Source organism: Camelina sativa, chromosome 9 (assembly GCF_000633955.1).
Source record: "Camelina sativa cultivar DH55 chromosome 9, Cs, whole genome shotgun sequence".
Classification (NCBI taxonomy): Eukaryota; Viridiplantae; Streptophyta; class Magnoliopsida; order Brassicales; family Brassicaceae; genus Camelina; species Camelina sativa.
The window spans coordinates 33,443,875-33,461,497 of record NC_025693.1 but is presented as its reverse complement, the minus strand read 5'-3'; the positions used below and the strand labels follow the sequence as shown (position 1 = coordinate 33,461,497).

General features: G+C 35.8%; 3 protein-coding genes and 1 pseudogene across 3 annotated transcripts; all 4 read left to right on the top strand.

Annotated features, from left to right (window-relative positions):
- LOC104713859 (receptor like protein 30-like) lies at positions 1,393–3,782 on the top strand. The gene has a single exon (XM_010431075.1). The coding sequence runs from the start codon at positions 1,433–1,435 to the stop codon at positions 3,629–3,631; it is 2,199 nt and encodes a 732-aa protein (XP_010429377.1). The 5' UTR covers positions 1,393–1,432; the 3' UTR covers positions 3,632–3,782.
- Positions 6,199–7,753, top strand: LOC104713858 (BAHD acyltransferase At5g47980-like). Its single transcript, XM_010431074.2, has one exon. The coding sequence runs from the start codon at positions 6,243–6,245 to the stop codon at positions 7,572–7,574; it is 1,332 nt and encodes a 443-aa protein (XP_010429376.1). The 5' UTR covers positions 6,199–6,242; the 3' UTR covers positions 7,575–7,753.
- On the top strand, positions 11,121–13,609 carry LOC104713857 (annotated as a pseudogene).
- Positions 14,393–17,032, top strand: LOC104713856 (receptor like protein 30-like). The gene has a single exon (XM_010431071.1). The coding sequence runs from the start codon at positions 14,413–14,415 to the stop codon at positions 16,840–16,842; it is 2,430 nt and encodes an 809-aa protein (XP_010429373.1). The 5' UTR covers positions 14,393–14,412; the 3' UTR covers positions 16,843–17,032.

The following is a 17,623-nucleotide window of genomic DNA, read 5'->3' as shown; positions in this document are numbered from 1 at the left end:
TTAGTAAAGTTTGCATCTTTTAATGATGTTTATAATCGATAATTTTTGTTTGGAATTTATGAAATTGCTGCCTACCTCATGGTTTTAGCATTTTCAGATTATCATAAATAAAAAATAAGAATAAAAAGATAATGAAACTCGACGAAGTCAAGAGAGTATGTGGTGGATAATTTAGAAAGTAATGAGTCAGACTCTATGTGGAGAAGTGTCAGACAACTGGAACAAAATGACTGAGCAGTGAGCATAGAGAGTTAGCGAAGATATATTTTCTCAAAGTCAAGAACTAAACTCCAAAACTGATTTATTTTTAATTTTTCTTTTTAAAGTCGTTCGCAGAAGCTCATAACCTGTTACTTGCCAACAAACTAAAAAAAAAAAAGAGAAATTATGATTCAACAACAATCTTATTGCTTTTCTGGGATTTTTGTTACGTTGTATTCCTTCTTTTTGGTCTTCTTCGTTCTACACACATTTGCTGCTTCTCCTAAGCTTCACTATTGCCGCCATGACCAGAGGGATGCTCTTTTGGAGTTCAAAGACGAGTTTCCGATCAATCAAATCGTGGTGGTCTTATGACGGCTATGCTTTTGCTTTGGGTATTCATGGGACTCTTAGCAGGATACGTGTCTACGCGCCTATACAAAACGTTAAGAGGAACTGAATGGAAGAAGATCGCTCTGAAAACTGCAATCATGTTCCCTGCTACAATCTTTGTCCTTAATGCCATAATATGGGGGAAAAAGTCATCTGGTACTGTCCCGTTTGGTACAAATGTGTACTGTTGGTTTGGAAATTGGTACATGGAAAATTATGTTAAAGTACGGTTGTTTAGGGAGTTTTGTTTGTAGATAAATTGAAACTACGCTTAGGCTTAAGAACTTCGACCTTCTCTTGAGCATGGTTGGATTGCACTTCCTTAGCATTCTGGTTCGGTAGCTAATCTAAATAATCTTTAAATTTGTTTTTATATAACCAGGTAGGTTTGTGGTTGTACCTTTTTTTTTTCCAAAAACCTTTCACAGATTTTGGCTTATAAATTTTAGTGCAATTTGCGTCAATAAACAACACGAAGTCATCATTTGCTTTGATGTTAGTTAAGACATAAGACGAAGTGTTAACATCCTTTCAATCGTTTGTTATTTATTTTTTTTCTCTGTTCAGGAACATGTTTTTAGAATATATTTTACCACCAGAAAAAAAAAAATTTAGAATATAGTAAAAATCTCACAAGTCAAGTCAACAGAGTGTGTGATGGATAAATACGAGGTGGGTGGAAGTAATGAGTTGACGACAGGAAAAGACCAACGAGTTGACCCAAAGTCAAGAGCTCCACAGTAGGTTGTATTTCTTTCCTTTTTAACTCTGTTTAAAAGATCGCTGCGGAAGCATAATCATAGCCCATCACAAACCAAAACAAAATTAGAGGGTAACGATGACTCCAAACCAGTCCTATTCCTTTCCTGGTCTTGTTGTTGTTACCAACTTGTGTTTCTTTTTCTCGTTTTCCTTTGTCATATACACTTTCGCTTCTCCCACGTTCCACCATTGCCGCCATGACCAGAGGGATGCTCTTCTCGAGTTCAAACACGAGTTCCCTGTAAATGAATCCAGAGCAAGAGTTTATAATTTGAGTTCATGGAAGAAGAGTAGTGATTGCTGTTCTTGGGAGGGCGTCACGTGCGATGATAAATCTGGCAAGGTGATTTCACTTTACCTTAGCAACATCCCTTTGAACAACAACTCTTTGAAACCAAATAGTAGTCTTTTCAAACTCCAATATCTTGAAAACCTATCCCTTGGCAATCTCTATGGAGAGATTCCTTCTTCATTAGGAAACCTTTCTAATCTCATGAAGCTTGATCTTTCGTATAATGAATTGGTTGGTCAAATTCCAGCTTCATTGGGAAACTTAACCAAACTAAGTTACTTAGAGCTTGGCGAAAACAAATTAAGTGGCAAAATACCTGACATGAGTCGAGTCCAGTCTTTGGAGTCTTTTGATGTGCGTGGAAACTCGTTTTCAGGGTCTTTTCCTACATCCTTGTTCACGGTTTCTTCGTTACAATTTGTTTATTTGATGGATAACCTGCTCGAGGGACCTATAGATTTTGGGAATACATCTTCATTTTCTAATCTTTCTTATCTAAACCTTAATCATAACAAACTCGATGGCCCAATCCCTGAGTCTATATTTAAATTCCTCAGTCTCGACATCTTAGATCTTAGTTCCAACAATTTCATTGGGCCCATCCCCAAATCTATATCTCAGTTAGTCCACCTCACTCGTCTTAGACTTTCCAATAATAGGTTGGAAGGTAAAATACCAGGTTGCTTATGGAAGTTATTTGAGTTGAAACTTTCTAACAACTCTTTTAGTAGTTTTGAAAAACCATTACAAGTTTACGATCGAGAAGTTATGCGCGTTTTGCTTCTTGATTCGAATTCATTACGTGGACCATGTCTCCATTGGATCTGCAAGATTAAAAAATCTTTGCAGCTGTTAGATCTGTCCAACAATATGTTTAGTGGATCAATTCCTCAATGTTTAAGGGATTTCACTGATGCCCTAGAAGTGTTTAATCTGCAAAACAACAATTTCAGTGGAACTGTTCCAGATATGTTTGTCAATGCTACTGAGTTAAGGGCACTTGACATTAGTCGCAACCGGTTGGAAGGAAAGCTTCCAAAATCCTTGCATAATTGCAAAGATCTGGAAATTTTGAATGTTGAAAGCAACCACTTCAAGGATAAGTTTCCATTTTGGTTGGGTTCTCTATCATCGTTAAATGTCCTCATCCTCCGATCAAACCAATTTTATGGGCCGTTGTATCATCAAAATGTATCCATTGGGTTTCAAAATGTTAAAATCATCGATGTCTCGCATAATGGCTTCACTGGAACCATCCCTGCTTCCTATTTTTCCAACTGGCGTGAAATGATCACATTAAACGCGGATGATGATGACAAATACATGGAAATTATTATGCATTACAATGACCACTACCGTTATTCGATGGAAATGGTGCATAAAGGAGTAGATACAGAGTTTGAGAGGATCCGAAAAGACTTCATAGCCATTGACTTTTCAGAAAACAAATTTTGTGGGAACATCCCTGAATCTATTGGATTGTTAAAGGAATTGCATCTGCTCAACTTGTCTGGTAATGCATTCACAAGCAACATACCTCAGTCATTGGCTAATTTGACAAACCTAGAGGCATTAGACCTATCTCGGAATAATTTGTCAGGTCAAATTCCTCAACATCTTGGTAGCCTCTCCTTTCTATCAACCATGAACTTCTCCTACAACAATCTTGACGGTCCAATACCACGAGGCACGCAGTTTCAGCGCCAAAATTGTTCTTCATTCATGGAAAATCCCAGACTCACCAATCTCAAGGACATCTGTGGAACACCTCCTGTCCCAAGTCTTACACCACAAGAAACAGAGGAAATGTTAAAACCAGATGAACAAGTAGTCATTTACTGGATAGCAGCTGCTATAGCATATGGGCCTGGTGTTTTCTGCGGATTGGTGATTGGACATATCTTCGTTTCACGCAACCATGAGTGGTTCGTGGAAAAGTTTGGTAGAAACAAGTCCAGAGCAGTCATCAGAAGTGCTCGTTGACCACTTTCGCTTGTCCTCTCTGTAAGTATTTGTGAGATTTGAAAGAATGTGCTCGTTAACCATCTCCGTTTGTGTTTTTTAATTTCCTATATATTTGTAATAAACATCTTTGACGGATGTGTCAAGAATTATATGTATTGAACCTAGTCCATGTTACATTTCCCAAACACTCTTTCTTCTAGCACACGTTACCATGCTTCCCTTAAATTCCCTATGATGTAACCATTTTGATCCGTGAAGTTTCATAGAAACTTAAATTATACCTTGAAAATATAAGGGAGGTATATTAATTATTTAAGTGATTAGGAAATATTTTGATATATACTGAACTTTAGGAAGATGGATGATTAACACAAATTTCAGACCGTTGAGAAGAAACTAAAAAAACATACTAATATTAAAGAAAGAAAAAAGACTGTTGATATTAAAAGGTTTTATATCTAAATCGTAGCCGTACTGCAACCAATTAGTGTAATGCACAACCAGAGTTTATGTCGGTTTTTAGCTATGAGATGAGAGGATAAAAATAGTGCAGGATATAGACATGGAAATATAGATGTTGAAACAACTTCTGAACATGGAATTAAATTTTCTATGGCTATATATCCATATAATCTCACTCACCGTTATAAGACATTGTATACTCTGCTTCTGCGGAGCGTAAAACCGTTCTTTGTTAGCATGTCCTCTGTTTACTTGTTTCCCACGAAACAGGAGATTTGCAAAAGTATATAACAGCGTGTGAGAGTGCGAGCCACCGAATCTCCATTCACGTACACTTGAACAAAATGCCTTGAAGGCTTGAACGATTCTTCTACGAGTACTGCACTATTCGCAAAGCAACATCTCAACAAGCAAGCTTTAATTCGGAGCTATCATAAACTGCGTCTGCGATAATATATAATGTAATAATATATTCACCAAAATTTGAGACCGTGATTCGTGTTACAGAAGGAACAACAGGGAATAAAAGCAATTGTAGATGCGGTCCATCGGGCTGCTTTTTTCCCGGTGTGGGAGTGATAAGCTCAAATGATCTTGTAGCTACTCTCTAAATTAAGAAATCGACCTAGTACTTTGAGAAGAATCCACAAGAATTTAAGATCACACAATGGATTTTCAATATCAAATAAACTAACCAAAATCATTGAAATTAATAAAAAGCAAAGCGATTAAAAGAATGTGTATTGAACAAGAGAAAAATTAGGCTCAGAAAATTTCCGAATTACTCAAATCTCCAAACTCTAGTGAATTTCCTGCGAAATCCTTACATATTTTTAGATAGGTGTACATTAATTTTACATATTTTTAGTTGTACATTTACAACTTTCGTGTGGTTTATAAAAGATTTGAGTTAACAAACCTACACATCAGTCGTGTGGACTACTATCTTTTAATCACTACCATTCAACCAAATACAGAAAAAATAGTAAACGGACTTTTTTGTAATACAGATAATCAAATCATAAAAATTGTTGTCACGACCCAAATAAAACATGTGCTTTATTTTCTTCTCTGTCACCGGGAATCACGGATGCAATATTACATATCTGCATACGTAGTTAGTGTTGAGATGACTCATCATTTAATATTAACATATACAGGAGTAGTAGCTCAGATACGGGAATATGTAATATCTATGATACGAATACGATTCGGGAATCAGATTATGTTCTTCACTAAAAGCGATTTGAAGAGTTACAGACGAGAAATTAAAAATTTTGGGTTTATAACTCGGTTTAAATATTAAATTGGTTTAAATATTGGTTATTAGTCTCTTCGAAAAACAAATTAAAAATTTTACATTAAAAAATACTATTTTTATCCATGTCAGCAGCCATGACAAGTGATGTATTCTCTCCTTTCAAAATATAGAATGTTTTGAATAAAACACACATATTAAGAATTGATTATTTTTAAAAAGTTTAATTTACATAATATAAAATATTAAAATAATCTAAAAGTTGCATAGAAACTTGAAAATATCATATACTGTGAAACAAAAAAAAATCTCTAAAACATTTTATATTATGAAATGGAGAAAGTATGATTTTTTAAGGTTTGGTAAGTTCGGATATGAAATTTGAATTATTTTTAAAAATTGAGTATATATTAGCACAAAGAAAAATGTTAAATATGAATTGAACACTAGCGTTTAGATTGAATACGAACGAAATGGCCGACTTTCCGTCTTAAGATCAATGACATTTGATGTAATTTTTTATCCCAACTAATGTAAAAAACTATGGATTACAATCCAAAATATTATTATAGATATGAATTGAACACTAGTGTTTTAGGGCCGACTTTCCGTCTTAATCCCAAATAATATAAAAAAATTATGGATACTCCTCCCTTCATTGTAAAGATTACGTAGGTTATTGATGCAAATATCTCTTTTCATTTATGTTCATACCTTATATTTTCTATAATTACTATTAAGTTTACGGTTTCAAATTAATTTTCTATCTTATATAAATTATTTTTACAATTTTTTAAAAAATTTCTCTATAAATTTGACTATTACATCTAAGACATAATCAAGCATTCTTCACCTGCACCCTATTGATCACCTTAAACGTTTTATTGTTTTACTTTAAAGGTTTTGCGGATGACAATGGAATTGAGGCTAGAAACGACAGGGAGAGAAGTGATCAAGCCTTCTTCACCTGCACCTATTGATCACCTTCAGCTATCCGTGTTCGATCTCAGCTTTCCTGTTGTTTACGTGCCAGTGACATTCTTCTATGAATCCCCCACGGGAGAGTCGCCAGAGATCATATCCAACAGGCTGAAAACCTCTTTGTCCGAGACTCTGTCTCGTTTCTATCCTCTAGCTGGACGAATAGAAGGCATTTCCATCAACTGCAACGACGAAGGAGTACTGTTTACGGAGGCGCGCACTGATGTCATCCTCTCAGATTTCCTCAGAAACTTCAATACCGACTCTTTCGAAGACTTCTTCCCCAAAATCGAGGAGGGAGAATCTGCAGGGACGTGGCCGTTGATGAGAGTCAAGGTCAGCTTCTTTGGTTCAGGATCAGGATTTGCGGTCAATATTGGCATCTCTCACATGATCTGTGATGCAGCCTCATTGCTGAACTTCGTCCAAGGCTGGGCCGCTACGGCAAATGATGTGGCCGTGACTACTCCTCCATTTGCAGGAGTTACCATTTACCCTCCTCCCCATACCTATTCTTCTAAAGATGACGTTTCCGTGGGTGGAGACAAGTATGTAACCAACAGATTCGTCTTCGAATCCTCTAAGATTGCTGAGCTAAAACGCAAGGCCGTTAGCAAAAGCGTCCCGGTACCTACACGTGTGGAAGCCATCACATCGCTTATATGGAGATGTGCAAGAAATGCTTCACACTCTAACTCGGCCGCTCCAAAGTCAACGCTAATGATTCAAGCCATGGACTTGCGGATGAGGATCCCTTCTGATGTTTTGTCACAGGACGCCATGGGAAACCTTCAATCCATATTTTTTCTGAAGAAAGAGGCTGATAGCGCAATGGAAATTGGCGAACTCGTTGCAGATTTTAGAAAGGCCAAACAAGGTTTCAATGAGATGATCGAAGATAATCTCCAAGGCTACAATTCTGCTACCAGTACTATTACCACAAACACACTTGGTTACTACTTGTTGGATGTGATGGGAGCTTTCACGTCAGAGTCAAAAATGGACGTAGACTTATACCCAATGTCTAGCTGGTGCAAAAAGCCCTTCTACGAGGTTGATCTCGGATGGGGAGTTCCGGTATGGATGGGACCTGTTATGTATACCAACCCCATCAAAAAATCAGGTGTGCTCATGATGGATTCAAAGGACGGTAAAGATGTAGAAGCGTGGATCACCTTATCCGAGCAAGACACGCAGGTGTTTGTCCGTGATCAAGACTTGCTTACTTATGCTGTCCTAAATCCTCCAGTCCTGATCTAATCCAGCCGTCAATATTCAAGATTGCAGTTTTGTTTCAATTTTTTGTTTGACTTTCGCATTTCGCTTTCATTTGAATAAAAAGAGATCTTTTTGAACAATTTTCATCTAAATATAAAGTTACGTACGCTGTATAAGTTGTATTTGTCCTTTAGATACACCTCCTACACATAAATAAAGTTACGATTAGGTCTTAACCCTAAATTGCACTAAACTCATCTCCTTCAACATGTCCAATGTTACTTTACTCACTGTCATGAATTTTCCTCACGTGGCGCCTGCAGATCAAATCTCTCTTTGAGGTACTTGAGCTTCACGGCTTCATTGCAGATGAGGTATTGGAGCAAACTTGTCTCTTCCAATTGAGAATGAAGAAGAAGATTGAATTTAGGGATTGAAATGAGTACTTCTCACGGCACCTGCAACAAAATAGAAGAAGTCACGTGGCTAGAACTGATTAATTTATAGTTTCTATATATACGTAACTCTGTCGTTATAGATTACAATCCAACTGATAAATCAGTGGAAATTTATTGATAATTTTATTTTCCTATCTATATTTTTGGAGACTTTTGAATCGTGTACCATGACCATCCACGTGATTCTTGCATAAAATTATCAAGTAACTTGATCAAACTTTTCTTCAAGCTTATATATATACACATATATATAAATTTTAAGCGTTGGAGAATTTCTTAAGGACAGAAGTGTTGACATGCTTCACACGTGTACACGCGGCGTGGAACAGAGAAGAAAAGACAAACTTCATTACAGGATGAAAGCTGTATTAACTTTATATATTCTAAATGAGATGTAAGTTAGATATTGCAGGAAAATGTTTGAGATGTCAGATCTTTATGACATCAAAATCTTTTAAATGAGATGTAAGTTCTATATTACGTGAAAATGTTGAGATGTCAAACCAAAATGTTGAGATGACAGGCATGGAGAAATCTTCATTAATCTTTATTGTATTAATTTAAGAATATAGCTAGACACGTCTAAACAAGTTTTAATACATTATACATGTTAAAACGATACATATACAAGCTCTCACGACATCACTGATTTTTTATTCACTATAATATGTTTGGTAGATTTAAACAAGCACGTTTCAAAAAAATTTCGTTTTAATAACTGACGGAATAATTATCTATATTAGTTTCATTGACTTAATACCAATTAATGAAAATTGAAAATAATTTGGCCAAGAGTATTCAATTGATTATATGATACGTGAGATTTCATAAGCAATTTTTCTTGGGGCTGTAGATTGAGAAACGTCTCCATTTAATAACACTAATTAAAAGATCGTGGATAGTGAGTGTTACTGCAGGAACAACATAAAATAGATATTGTTCGCACAAGAAGTTGTTAGTGGTTTTCCACGATAGAGGAGAGGAGATTGGCCAAGCTGTATAAACCAGCCAGTAAAAATGCCTTGATGACCTTTCATGTAAAAGCACAAACACAAATAGTCCTTGAATCTAATAATAATCGCAGTTCATCTAGTAATGATAAGATCGTATATTCTTATTAATTCGTACATTGATCTGACGGTTCTTTAATCAAAGTTGTTCATCGCCAATTACCAATTCTCGTCTCAGCCTGAGAACAGTGTCGAGGCTTGAAGTTAGAAGTATTTTTTTTTTTTTGTTAAAGAAGTTAGAAGTATTTTCGTGAAGGAAAGTTTGTGAGATGCAGAGAAAAGTATCTTAACCGAAACAAATCTGTTAATGGCAAAAGAATTTGTCGAAATGATCAAGGGAAATGAACAGTTTTTTTTTTTTAGTTACTTGATTTTGGAGCGATGAACACGACCTAGAAGCTCAGTAATATGAGCTTAGAATTGAGGGAATACAAGAAGCAACTGTAACTGCAATCTCTCTGGCTGCTCTTTTCCGAGCCCGGTGTGGGAAATGGATGCTTACACCATCGTTAGTGGTCGTTACTCTTCCAAAGTTCTTTTATTAAAAATTAATAAAATAATATAAAAAAAAAAGAATGAGAGAGAACATTCTCGGGGTAGAAACGTTTCTCATATTGATTCCTACACCGGTCAGTTTCCTATTAGTTACAAAATAAAATATATTTTTTGAGAAAACGGGGAAGAATTCTCCCGGTGTAGATGCCCCTTATAATATACAATTATACATGTTAATTAGTACATTTAGGGTTAAGTTTCCTCCAGCTTTTTGCAAGGTCTTACAGTTTGCATCTTTCCGGTGATCTGTTTCTATTTAATTTAGAAAGAACATATTGTTTTAAGATTTTTAATGAAATATCAAATGGCATGAATTGTAAATAATATTAATTAATAAAGAAAAATTGCAAAAATGTTTCTCGAGCTCTCTGCTACACGTCAATCTTTTCACAAAATGTTTTTATTAATATATAGAAGATAAATTAATATTAAAACTAAACTATTTAGAATAATTTAAAATTTTATAAGCATAAATTTTAAACATTTTTATAAATTTAGTTTATTAACTATGCATTTTTTAGTCTTTGGGGTTTCATGATTTGGATTCCTTGTTTGATTGTGTTTGTTCATTTTTTTTTTCCCTCGAAATTAAAAGTATATTCCAAAATCCATACATAATTGTTGCTGTAGCCATGATGGCTTGTTTACTGAATCAGAGTAAAAGATAGTACGTATTACAACAACCAAATCGAGCTAAAGAATGTGCAGCCTCGTTGTACTCTCGTCGTAATTATGCTAGAAGATGCTGGTAGGACTACCCGTCCAAGATATGTTTGATTGTAGACTTGTAGTTTTTACTTTTTGTTGTAATAAATTGGTTTCCCTCCTACTACCAAAAGAAATAAAATAAAATAAAAATCTCAGTGCGGGCTTTTTTAACGTATGCCATTAACTCCTCATGGACATTATCTTTCAATGTATGTAGTGTCTATCATTTAACTCTTTCATTGAAACTCCTTAATTCACGCTGTAATGAATCTTCCTTACGCAGACTTTCTTAGTAAAATAGTCCTATGGAAATTTTTGCTTCTCCTAAACGGCTAAACCATAGAGGCTGATAGTGTCTAATTCGTGTTCCGTTTCACATTTTCCAAACACGTTTTCTTTCTCGCATACGTTCCCGTAAAGACTTTGATTGGAAAATCCCTGAAATACTTATGAATACTATATATATTACAAAATGGGTCCATTTGGGTTAGGATTAATGATGTTACTCTGATGGTGCTTTACTGCTTTTGTTAGAAAAAACTAATAATTAAGTATCCGGCAAGCTGCTTTTTTTCAAGATCTAACACTTTGCATCTATTCTATGATTTCTTTCTAATCATTTCCGTAAATTTTGTTTGGAATTTATATAATTAGCTAACTGAAGTTTTTTAGGAACATATTTTCTGATAAAGAAGTCGACAAATTAAAGGTCGGTCAAGTTAAGAGTGTATGCTGTCGAAGGAATAAGCTAGTGGTCTTTGACTCTTTGTGGCACAAATCACGGATCATAGAAACTTAGAGAGGCTATAAGAAGTCTCGAGTTGACGCTATATTTTCTTAAAGACCAAAGTCAAGAACTAAACTCCAAAATTGATCTTCTTAATTCTTTCTATTTATAGAGAGAGATGGGGAAGCCATAAGCATAACATACTACTACCTCACAAACTCAAAAAAAAAAAAAAAAAAAGAGTTAAAGGAAACGATGGGTTCAAAACAATCATATTCCTTTGATAGTATTGTTGTTACCTGGTACTTCTTCTTCTTGTTTTCTTTGGTTCTGCTCACTTTTGCTTCTCCTACGCTCCAATTTTGCCGCCATGACCAAAGAGATGCTCTTTTGGAGTTCAAACACGAGTTTCCTTTAAGTTATAAGAGTTCTTGGAACAAGAGCAGTGATTGTTGTTCCTGGGAGGATGTAAAGTGCGATACTAGATCTGGCAAGGTAATTTCACTTGACCTTAACAACATTCCTATCAACAACTCTTTGAAACCAAATAGTGGTATTTTCAAACTCCAATATCTTCAACACCTAGCCCTTTCCTTTTGCAAACTCAATGGTGAGATTCCTTCTTCATTAGGAAAACTTTCTCATCTCACTTATCTTGACCTTTCATAAAATGAATTAGTTGGTCAAGTTCCAACTTCAATTGGAAACTTGACCCAACTACGCTCCTTGATCCTCACTGATAACCACTTGAGTGGAAAACTTCCAGTTTCATTTGCCAATTTAACGAAACTTTCCACACTTCACCTCGCTAATAATAACTTCGAATCTGAGCTCCCACATGAGATGAGTAGACTCCACAACTTGGAGTATGTTATGTTAAGTGGAAACTCATTTTCTGGGCCTTTTCCTACATTTTTGTTCACGATTTCTTCGTTACAAATGGTTTATTCGAGGAAAAACCATTTCAAGGGACCTATAGAGTTTGGGAATACATCTTCATTCTCTAGTCTTCGTGCTCTGTCCCTTTCCAGTAACCAATGCGATGGCCCAATCCCTGAATCTATATCTAAGTTTGTTAATCTCAACATCTTAGATCTTAGTTTCAACAATTTCATTGGGCCAATACCCAGATCAATATCAAAGTTAGCCAACCTCCATTACCTTGATCTCTCCCACAATAAGTTAGAAGGCGAAGTACCACATTGCTTATGGAGATTGCAAGTGTTGAAGCTTTCTTACAATTCTTTTAGCAGTTTTGGAGAATCATCTGAAGTTTTGGATGGAACACAAATGAATGTGTTGAGTCTTATATCAAATTCATTTCAAGGACTGTTTCCCCATTGGATATGCGATCTTAGATCGTTAGCTTTATTAGAGTTGTCCATCAATAACTTTAGTGGCTTGATTCCTCCATGTTTAAGGAATAACGCTAATCTTAAAGTCCTTAATCTTGGAAACAACAATTTCAGTGGAACACTTCCTGATGTGTTTGTCAATGCTACAAAATTAAACATACTTGATGTTAGCTGGAATCAGTTAGAAGGAAAGCTTCCAAAGTCCTTGATAAATTGTAAAGCTATGAAACATTTGAATGTGGGAAGCAACAAATTCAAGGATAAGTTTCCATCTTGGTTGGGCTCTCTACCATCGTTAAACGTCCTCATCCTCCGATCAAATCAATTCTATGGGCCGCTATATGATCACCAAGTCTCCATTGGATTTCAAAATCTTAAAGTCATTGATATCTCACAAAATGACTTCACTGGAACCATCCCATCTTTCTATTTTTCCAGCTGGCGTGCCATGGCCACATCAGAATATGATAACATGTACATGGAAGATTTCATGGTGTATGTTGCTATCTACCGTAATTCAATGGAATTTATGCACAAAGGAGTAGAGACAGAATTTACAAGGATCCGAGAAGACTTCATAGCCATTGATTTTTCGGGAAACAAATTTGGTGGAAGAATCCCTGAATCTATTGGATTGTTGAAGGGGTTGCGTCTACTCAACTTGTCAAGTAATGCTTTCACAAGTGAGATACCTCAATCATTGGCAAAACTGAATAATCTTGAGGCATTAGACCTATCCCTGAATCAATTGTTAGGTCAAATTCCTCGAGATCTTAGTACGCTCTCCTTTTTATCAACCATGAACTTCTCCCACAACAATCTCGAAGGTCCAATACCACAAGGCACACAGTTTCAAAGCCAAAATTGTTCTTCATTCATGGGAAACTCCAAACTCTACGATCTTAGTGGAATCTGCGGGAAACCTCCTGTCCCAAATCTTACACCACGGGAGTTTTCGGAGCCTAAAGAACAAGTGATTAACTGGATAGCAGCGGCAATAGCATACGTACCTGGTATTTTTTGCGGCTGGATCATTGGACATATCTTCGTATCACAAAAACATGAGTGGTTCATTCAAAAGTTCCGTGGAAACAAGCCCAGCGTAGTAATCAAAAGCGCATGTTGAACACGTTCTTGTCCTCTTTGTAAGCATTTGTCAAGCATATATATGTACGTGTTTGTATTAATTTGTCACTGTTTGTTATCACAAAACTCTTTTGTGTGTTGTAATTTTCTGTTCTGTCGATCGTTTTGCAATAAAAGTCTTTGGTGGTATATGATATATACACTCAAAAATGCATTCAAAAACTTATATATGTGAACTCCTTATCATACTGTATGTGTTATAATCAAGAATTAAGTATGCTTTTGTTTTTTTTTTTTTTTGGTGACTTTGATTTATTCATTTGCCCTTGTCATGAAAGACTTAATAAGTTTCTCTACGTGAGGGTTGTTTTTTAATTTGATTTTTCATGTTCTTTTTTGGAGGTGGTCTAATGTTTTTTTTTTTTAAATAACGCTTTCCTTAAGTCATGCTGCATTAAATTTTGCTTCTCCATGAAGACTGAAAGTCTCCAGCACATATTTTATGTCACACTTCCCAAAAAGTACTCTTTCGTCCCACATGATAACATTATATGATAATAATAATGTGGGGTTGTTTTGCAAGCATCTGCAAGCATTACAATGTATTTCTGTTACTTGAGGTAAATTAACGATGTTACTTCGATGTTAGGTCTTATAGACTTATAGTAACTAAGTTTCCTGCTGCTTTTGTTAGGTCTTATAGTATGTATCTTTCGATGATTGTTTCTAATTGATAAGTTTTGTTCGGAATATATGAAGTTAGGTAGCTCACGTTTTTTAGTAACATGTTAGAAGTCGACAAGTCAAGTCAATAGAGTGTGTGATGGATAAATTATGAGGTGGAAGTAGTAACCGAGGAGTTGACTCAAACTCAATAGCTCCACAATTGACTTTTTTTTTTGTTGTCCTTTTTAAAGAGAGATGATGATTCATAAATCATAACCAAACTACAAAAACTGTTCAAAAAAAAAAAAAAAGAAGATGATTCCAAGCCAATATTATTCCTTTTCTGGTATTGTTGTCACCTTGTATTTCTTTTTCTTGGCTTCATGTGTTCTACAAATTCTTGCGTCTCCTACTCCACACTATTGCCGCAACGATCAGAGGGATGCTCTTCTGGAGTTCAAACAAGAGTTTCCGGGAAGAAATATGAACTCCTCGAGTTATAATGATATGAGCTCATGGAACAAGAAAAGTGATTGCTGTTATTGGGGGGCTGTCGTATGCGATGCTAAATCTGGCCAGGTTATTTCACTTGATCTTAGTAAAGTCGCTCTTAACAACTCTTTGAAACCAAATAGTGGTCTTTTCAAACTCCTATATCTTCAAAGGCTATACCTTTTAAATTGCAATCTCTATGGAGAGATTCCTTCTTCGTTTGGGAATCTTTCGCATCTCATGGAGCTTGACCTTTCGATTAATAACTTAGATGGTCAAGTTCCATCTTCAATCGCAAACTTAACCCAACTAAGGTACTTGAGACTTTTGGAAAACAACTTAAGTGGGAAATTTTCTGTCTCATTAGCCAATTTAACGAATTTAGTCCAACTCGAGATCGGTAATAATTACTTTGAACCCGAGCTTCTACCCGACATGAGTCGATTCCACAACTTGGCCATATTTTGGGGTGGAAACTTTTTTGGGCCTTTTCCTACGTCTTTGTTCACCATTCCTTCCTTGCAATGGGTTGATTTGGGGGAAAATAACTTTACAGGACCTATAAGTTTTGGGAATATGTCTTTATCTTCTTCTAGGCTTATGTTTCTAAGCCTAGAAGATAACAAACTTGATGGCCCGATCCCTAAATCCATGTCCAAATTTCTCAATCTCGAACAATTAGATCTTAGGAACAACTCATTCTCCGGACCTTTCCCTACATTCTTGCTCACGATTCCTTCGTTAACAATTGTTAATTTGGCGCAAAACCACTTCAAGGGACCTATAGATTTTGAGAAAACATCGTCATCGTCTAGCCTTGGTGTTCTAAACATTGCTGATAACAAATTCGATGGCCAAATCCCTGAATCAATATCTAAATTTCACAAACTCGGAGAATTAGATGTTTCCAACAACAAGTTGGAAGGCAATGTACCAGGTTGCTTATTGAGTTTGGCATCGCTGAAACTTTCTCACAACTCTTTTACCAGTGTTGGAAAATCATCATCACAAGTTTCGGAACAAGCAGAAATGCGTGAGTTGCGTCTTGATTCGAATTCATTCCGAGGACCATTTCCTTATTGGATATGCGAGATGAGATCGCTAGAGTTCTTAGATATGTCCAACAACAGCTTCAGTGGCTCGATTCCTCCATGTTTTAGGGACATTACTAAATTTCTTGAAGTGCTTAATCTGCGAAACAACAATTTCAGTGGGAATCTTCCAGATGTGTTTGTCAGTGCTACCAAATTAATCCTACTTGATGTTAGCCGCAACCGGTTGGTAGGAAAACTCCCAAAATCATTGATCAATTGCATAGCGATGGAGTTTTTGAATGTGGAAGGAAACAAATTCAAGGACAAGTTTCCATCTTGGTTGAGTTCTCTGCTAAGTTTAAAGGTTCTCATCCTCAGATCAAACCAATTCTATCACCCCCACGTCTCCGTTGGGTTTCAACGTTTAAAAGTCATCGATGTATCACATAACGACTTAACTGGAACTTTCCCAGATTTCTATTTTTCTGATTGGTTCGGAATGTGTCAAACGACTACATTATTAAACCTAGAAAATGATGTTATATATATGGAATATCTCATCGACATGAATAATTACGAAGCTTTCGTGATGAATTCTCGTACTTACAGTAGTTCTATGGAAATGGTGTACAAAGGTGTAGATACAAAATTTGAGAAGATCCGAAAAGACTTCAGAGCCATTGATTTTTCAAGAAACAGGTTTTATGGAAATATCCCTGAATCCATTGGCTTGTTGAAGGGTTTACGTTTTCTCAACTTGTCGAGTAATGCTTTCACAAGCAATATACCTCACTCATTGGCAAATTTGACAAATCTTGAGGCATTAGATGTATCCCATAATCAGCTGTCAGGTCAGATTCCCCAAGATCTTGGTGAGCTCTCCTTTTTGTCAACCATGAACTTCGCCCACAACAATCTTGAAGGTCCAATACCACGAGGCACACAGTTTCAAAGACAAAATTGTTCTTCATTCATGGACAACCCCAAACTTTACGGTCTTGATGATGATATCTGCAGAAAAACTCATGTCCCAAATCCTGCACCACAAAAATCAGAAGAAGAACAAATGATTAGCTGGATAGCGTTGGCAATAGCGTATGGACCTGGTGTTTTCTGCGGATTGGTGATTGGACATATCTTCATTTCACACAAGCATGAGTGGTTCATGGAAAGGTTTCGTAGAAACAATCCCAGAGTTGTCATCAGAAGCGCTCGTTGAACACTTCCTTTGGGTATATCTCTTAGCATTCGTCAAGCGTTTATGTACGTGTTTGTAATAATAATTTGTCATGATGTGTTTTCCAAAAAAAAATTGTGTATTGGAGTTTCCAAATTGATGGTTTTGTAATAAACGTCCTTGGTGGCGGGTACGTATTTGAAATATATTGGCTTGAAAATGCATTCAAAAACTTTTTTTCCCACCTAAATTTCAATCTGAGATAGTCAATGAACTCCTTATCCCACAGTGTATGTAACGAAGAATTTGCTATGCTTTAGATTTCTTATGGATTTGTTTTGTGTAATGAAATTTGGTAGATAAAACAATCTACCTACGAACCTATAAAAAAAAAAAAATCAAATTGCAACGTAGTTTTATAGCATTGATGCCTGTGTAAATGAGCTTGTTCTGTTATGGATTCAAGACAAAACAAAAATCCGATGACTCTAATTATCTGAGGAACTGAAACATTTCTTCTTGTTTATTAATTTCTTGACTTATTTTCCAGTTGTAAAAAATTCATATATACTGGTTAAGTAATTTGGCTTCTCTATTGCTCAATCAGCTCATGAGTAAAGAATATCAGTGGAGTGGCCTAAGTAACAGTAAACAACTTTGATCACAACATATGAAAATCCAATAAACTTTAAATAAGTTTCTGATAAAAAGTGAATCGTGTTGTCCATGTAAGTACTAGTGCCTTTTTTTACGCACCATACTTTAAGCATTTTCTCATCCTCCCACTTGTCGCTATGATTCAAGAAAAAAAAAAAAAAAAAAA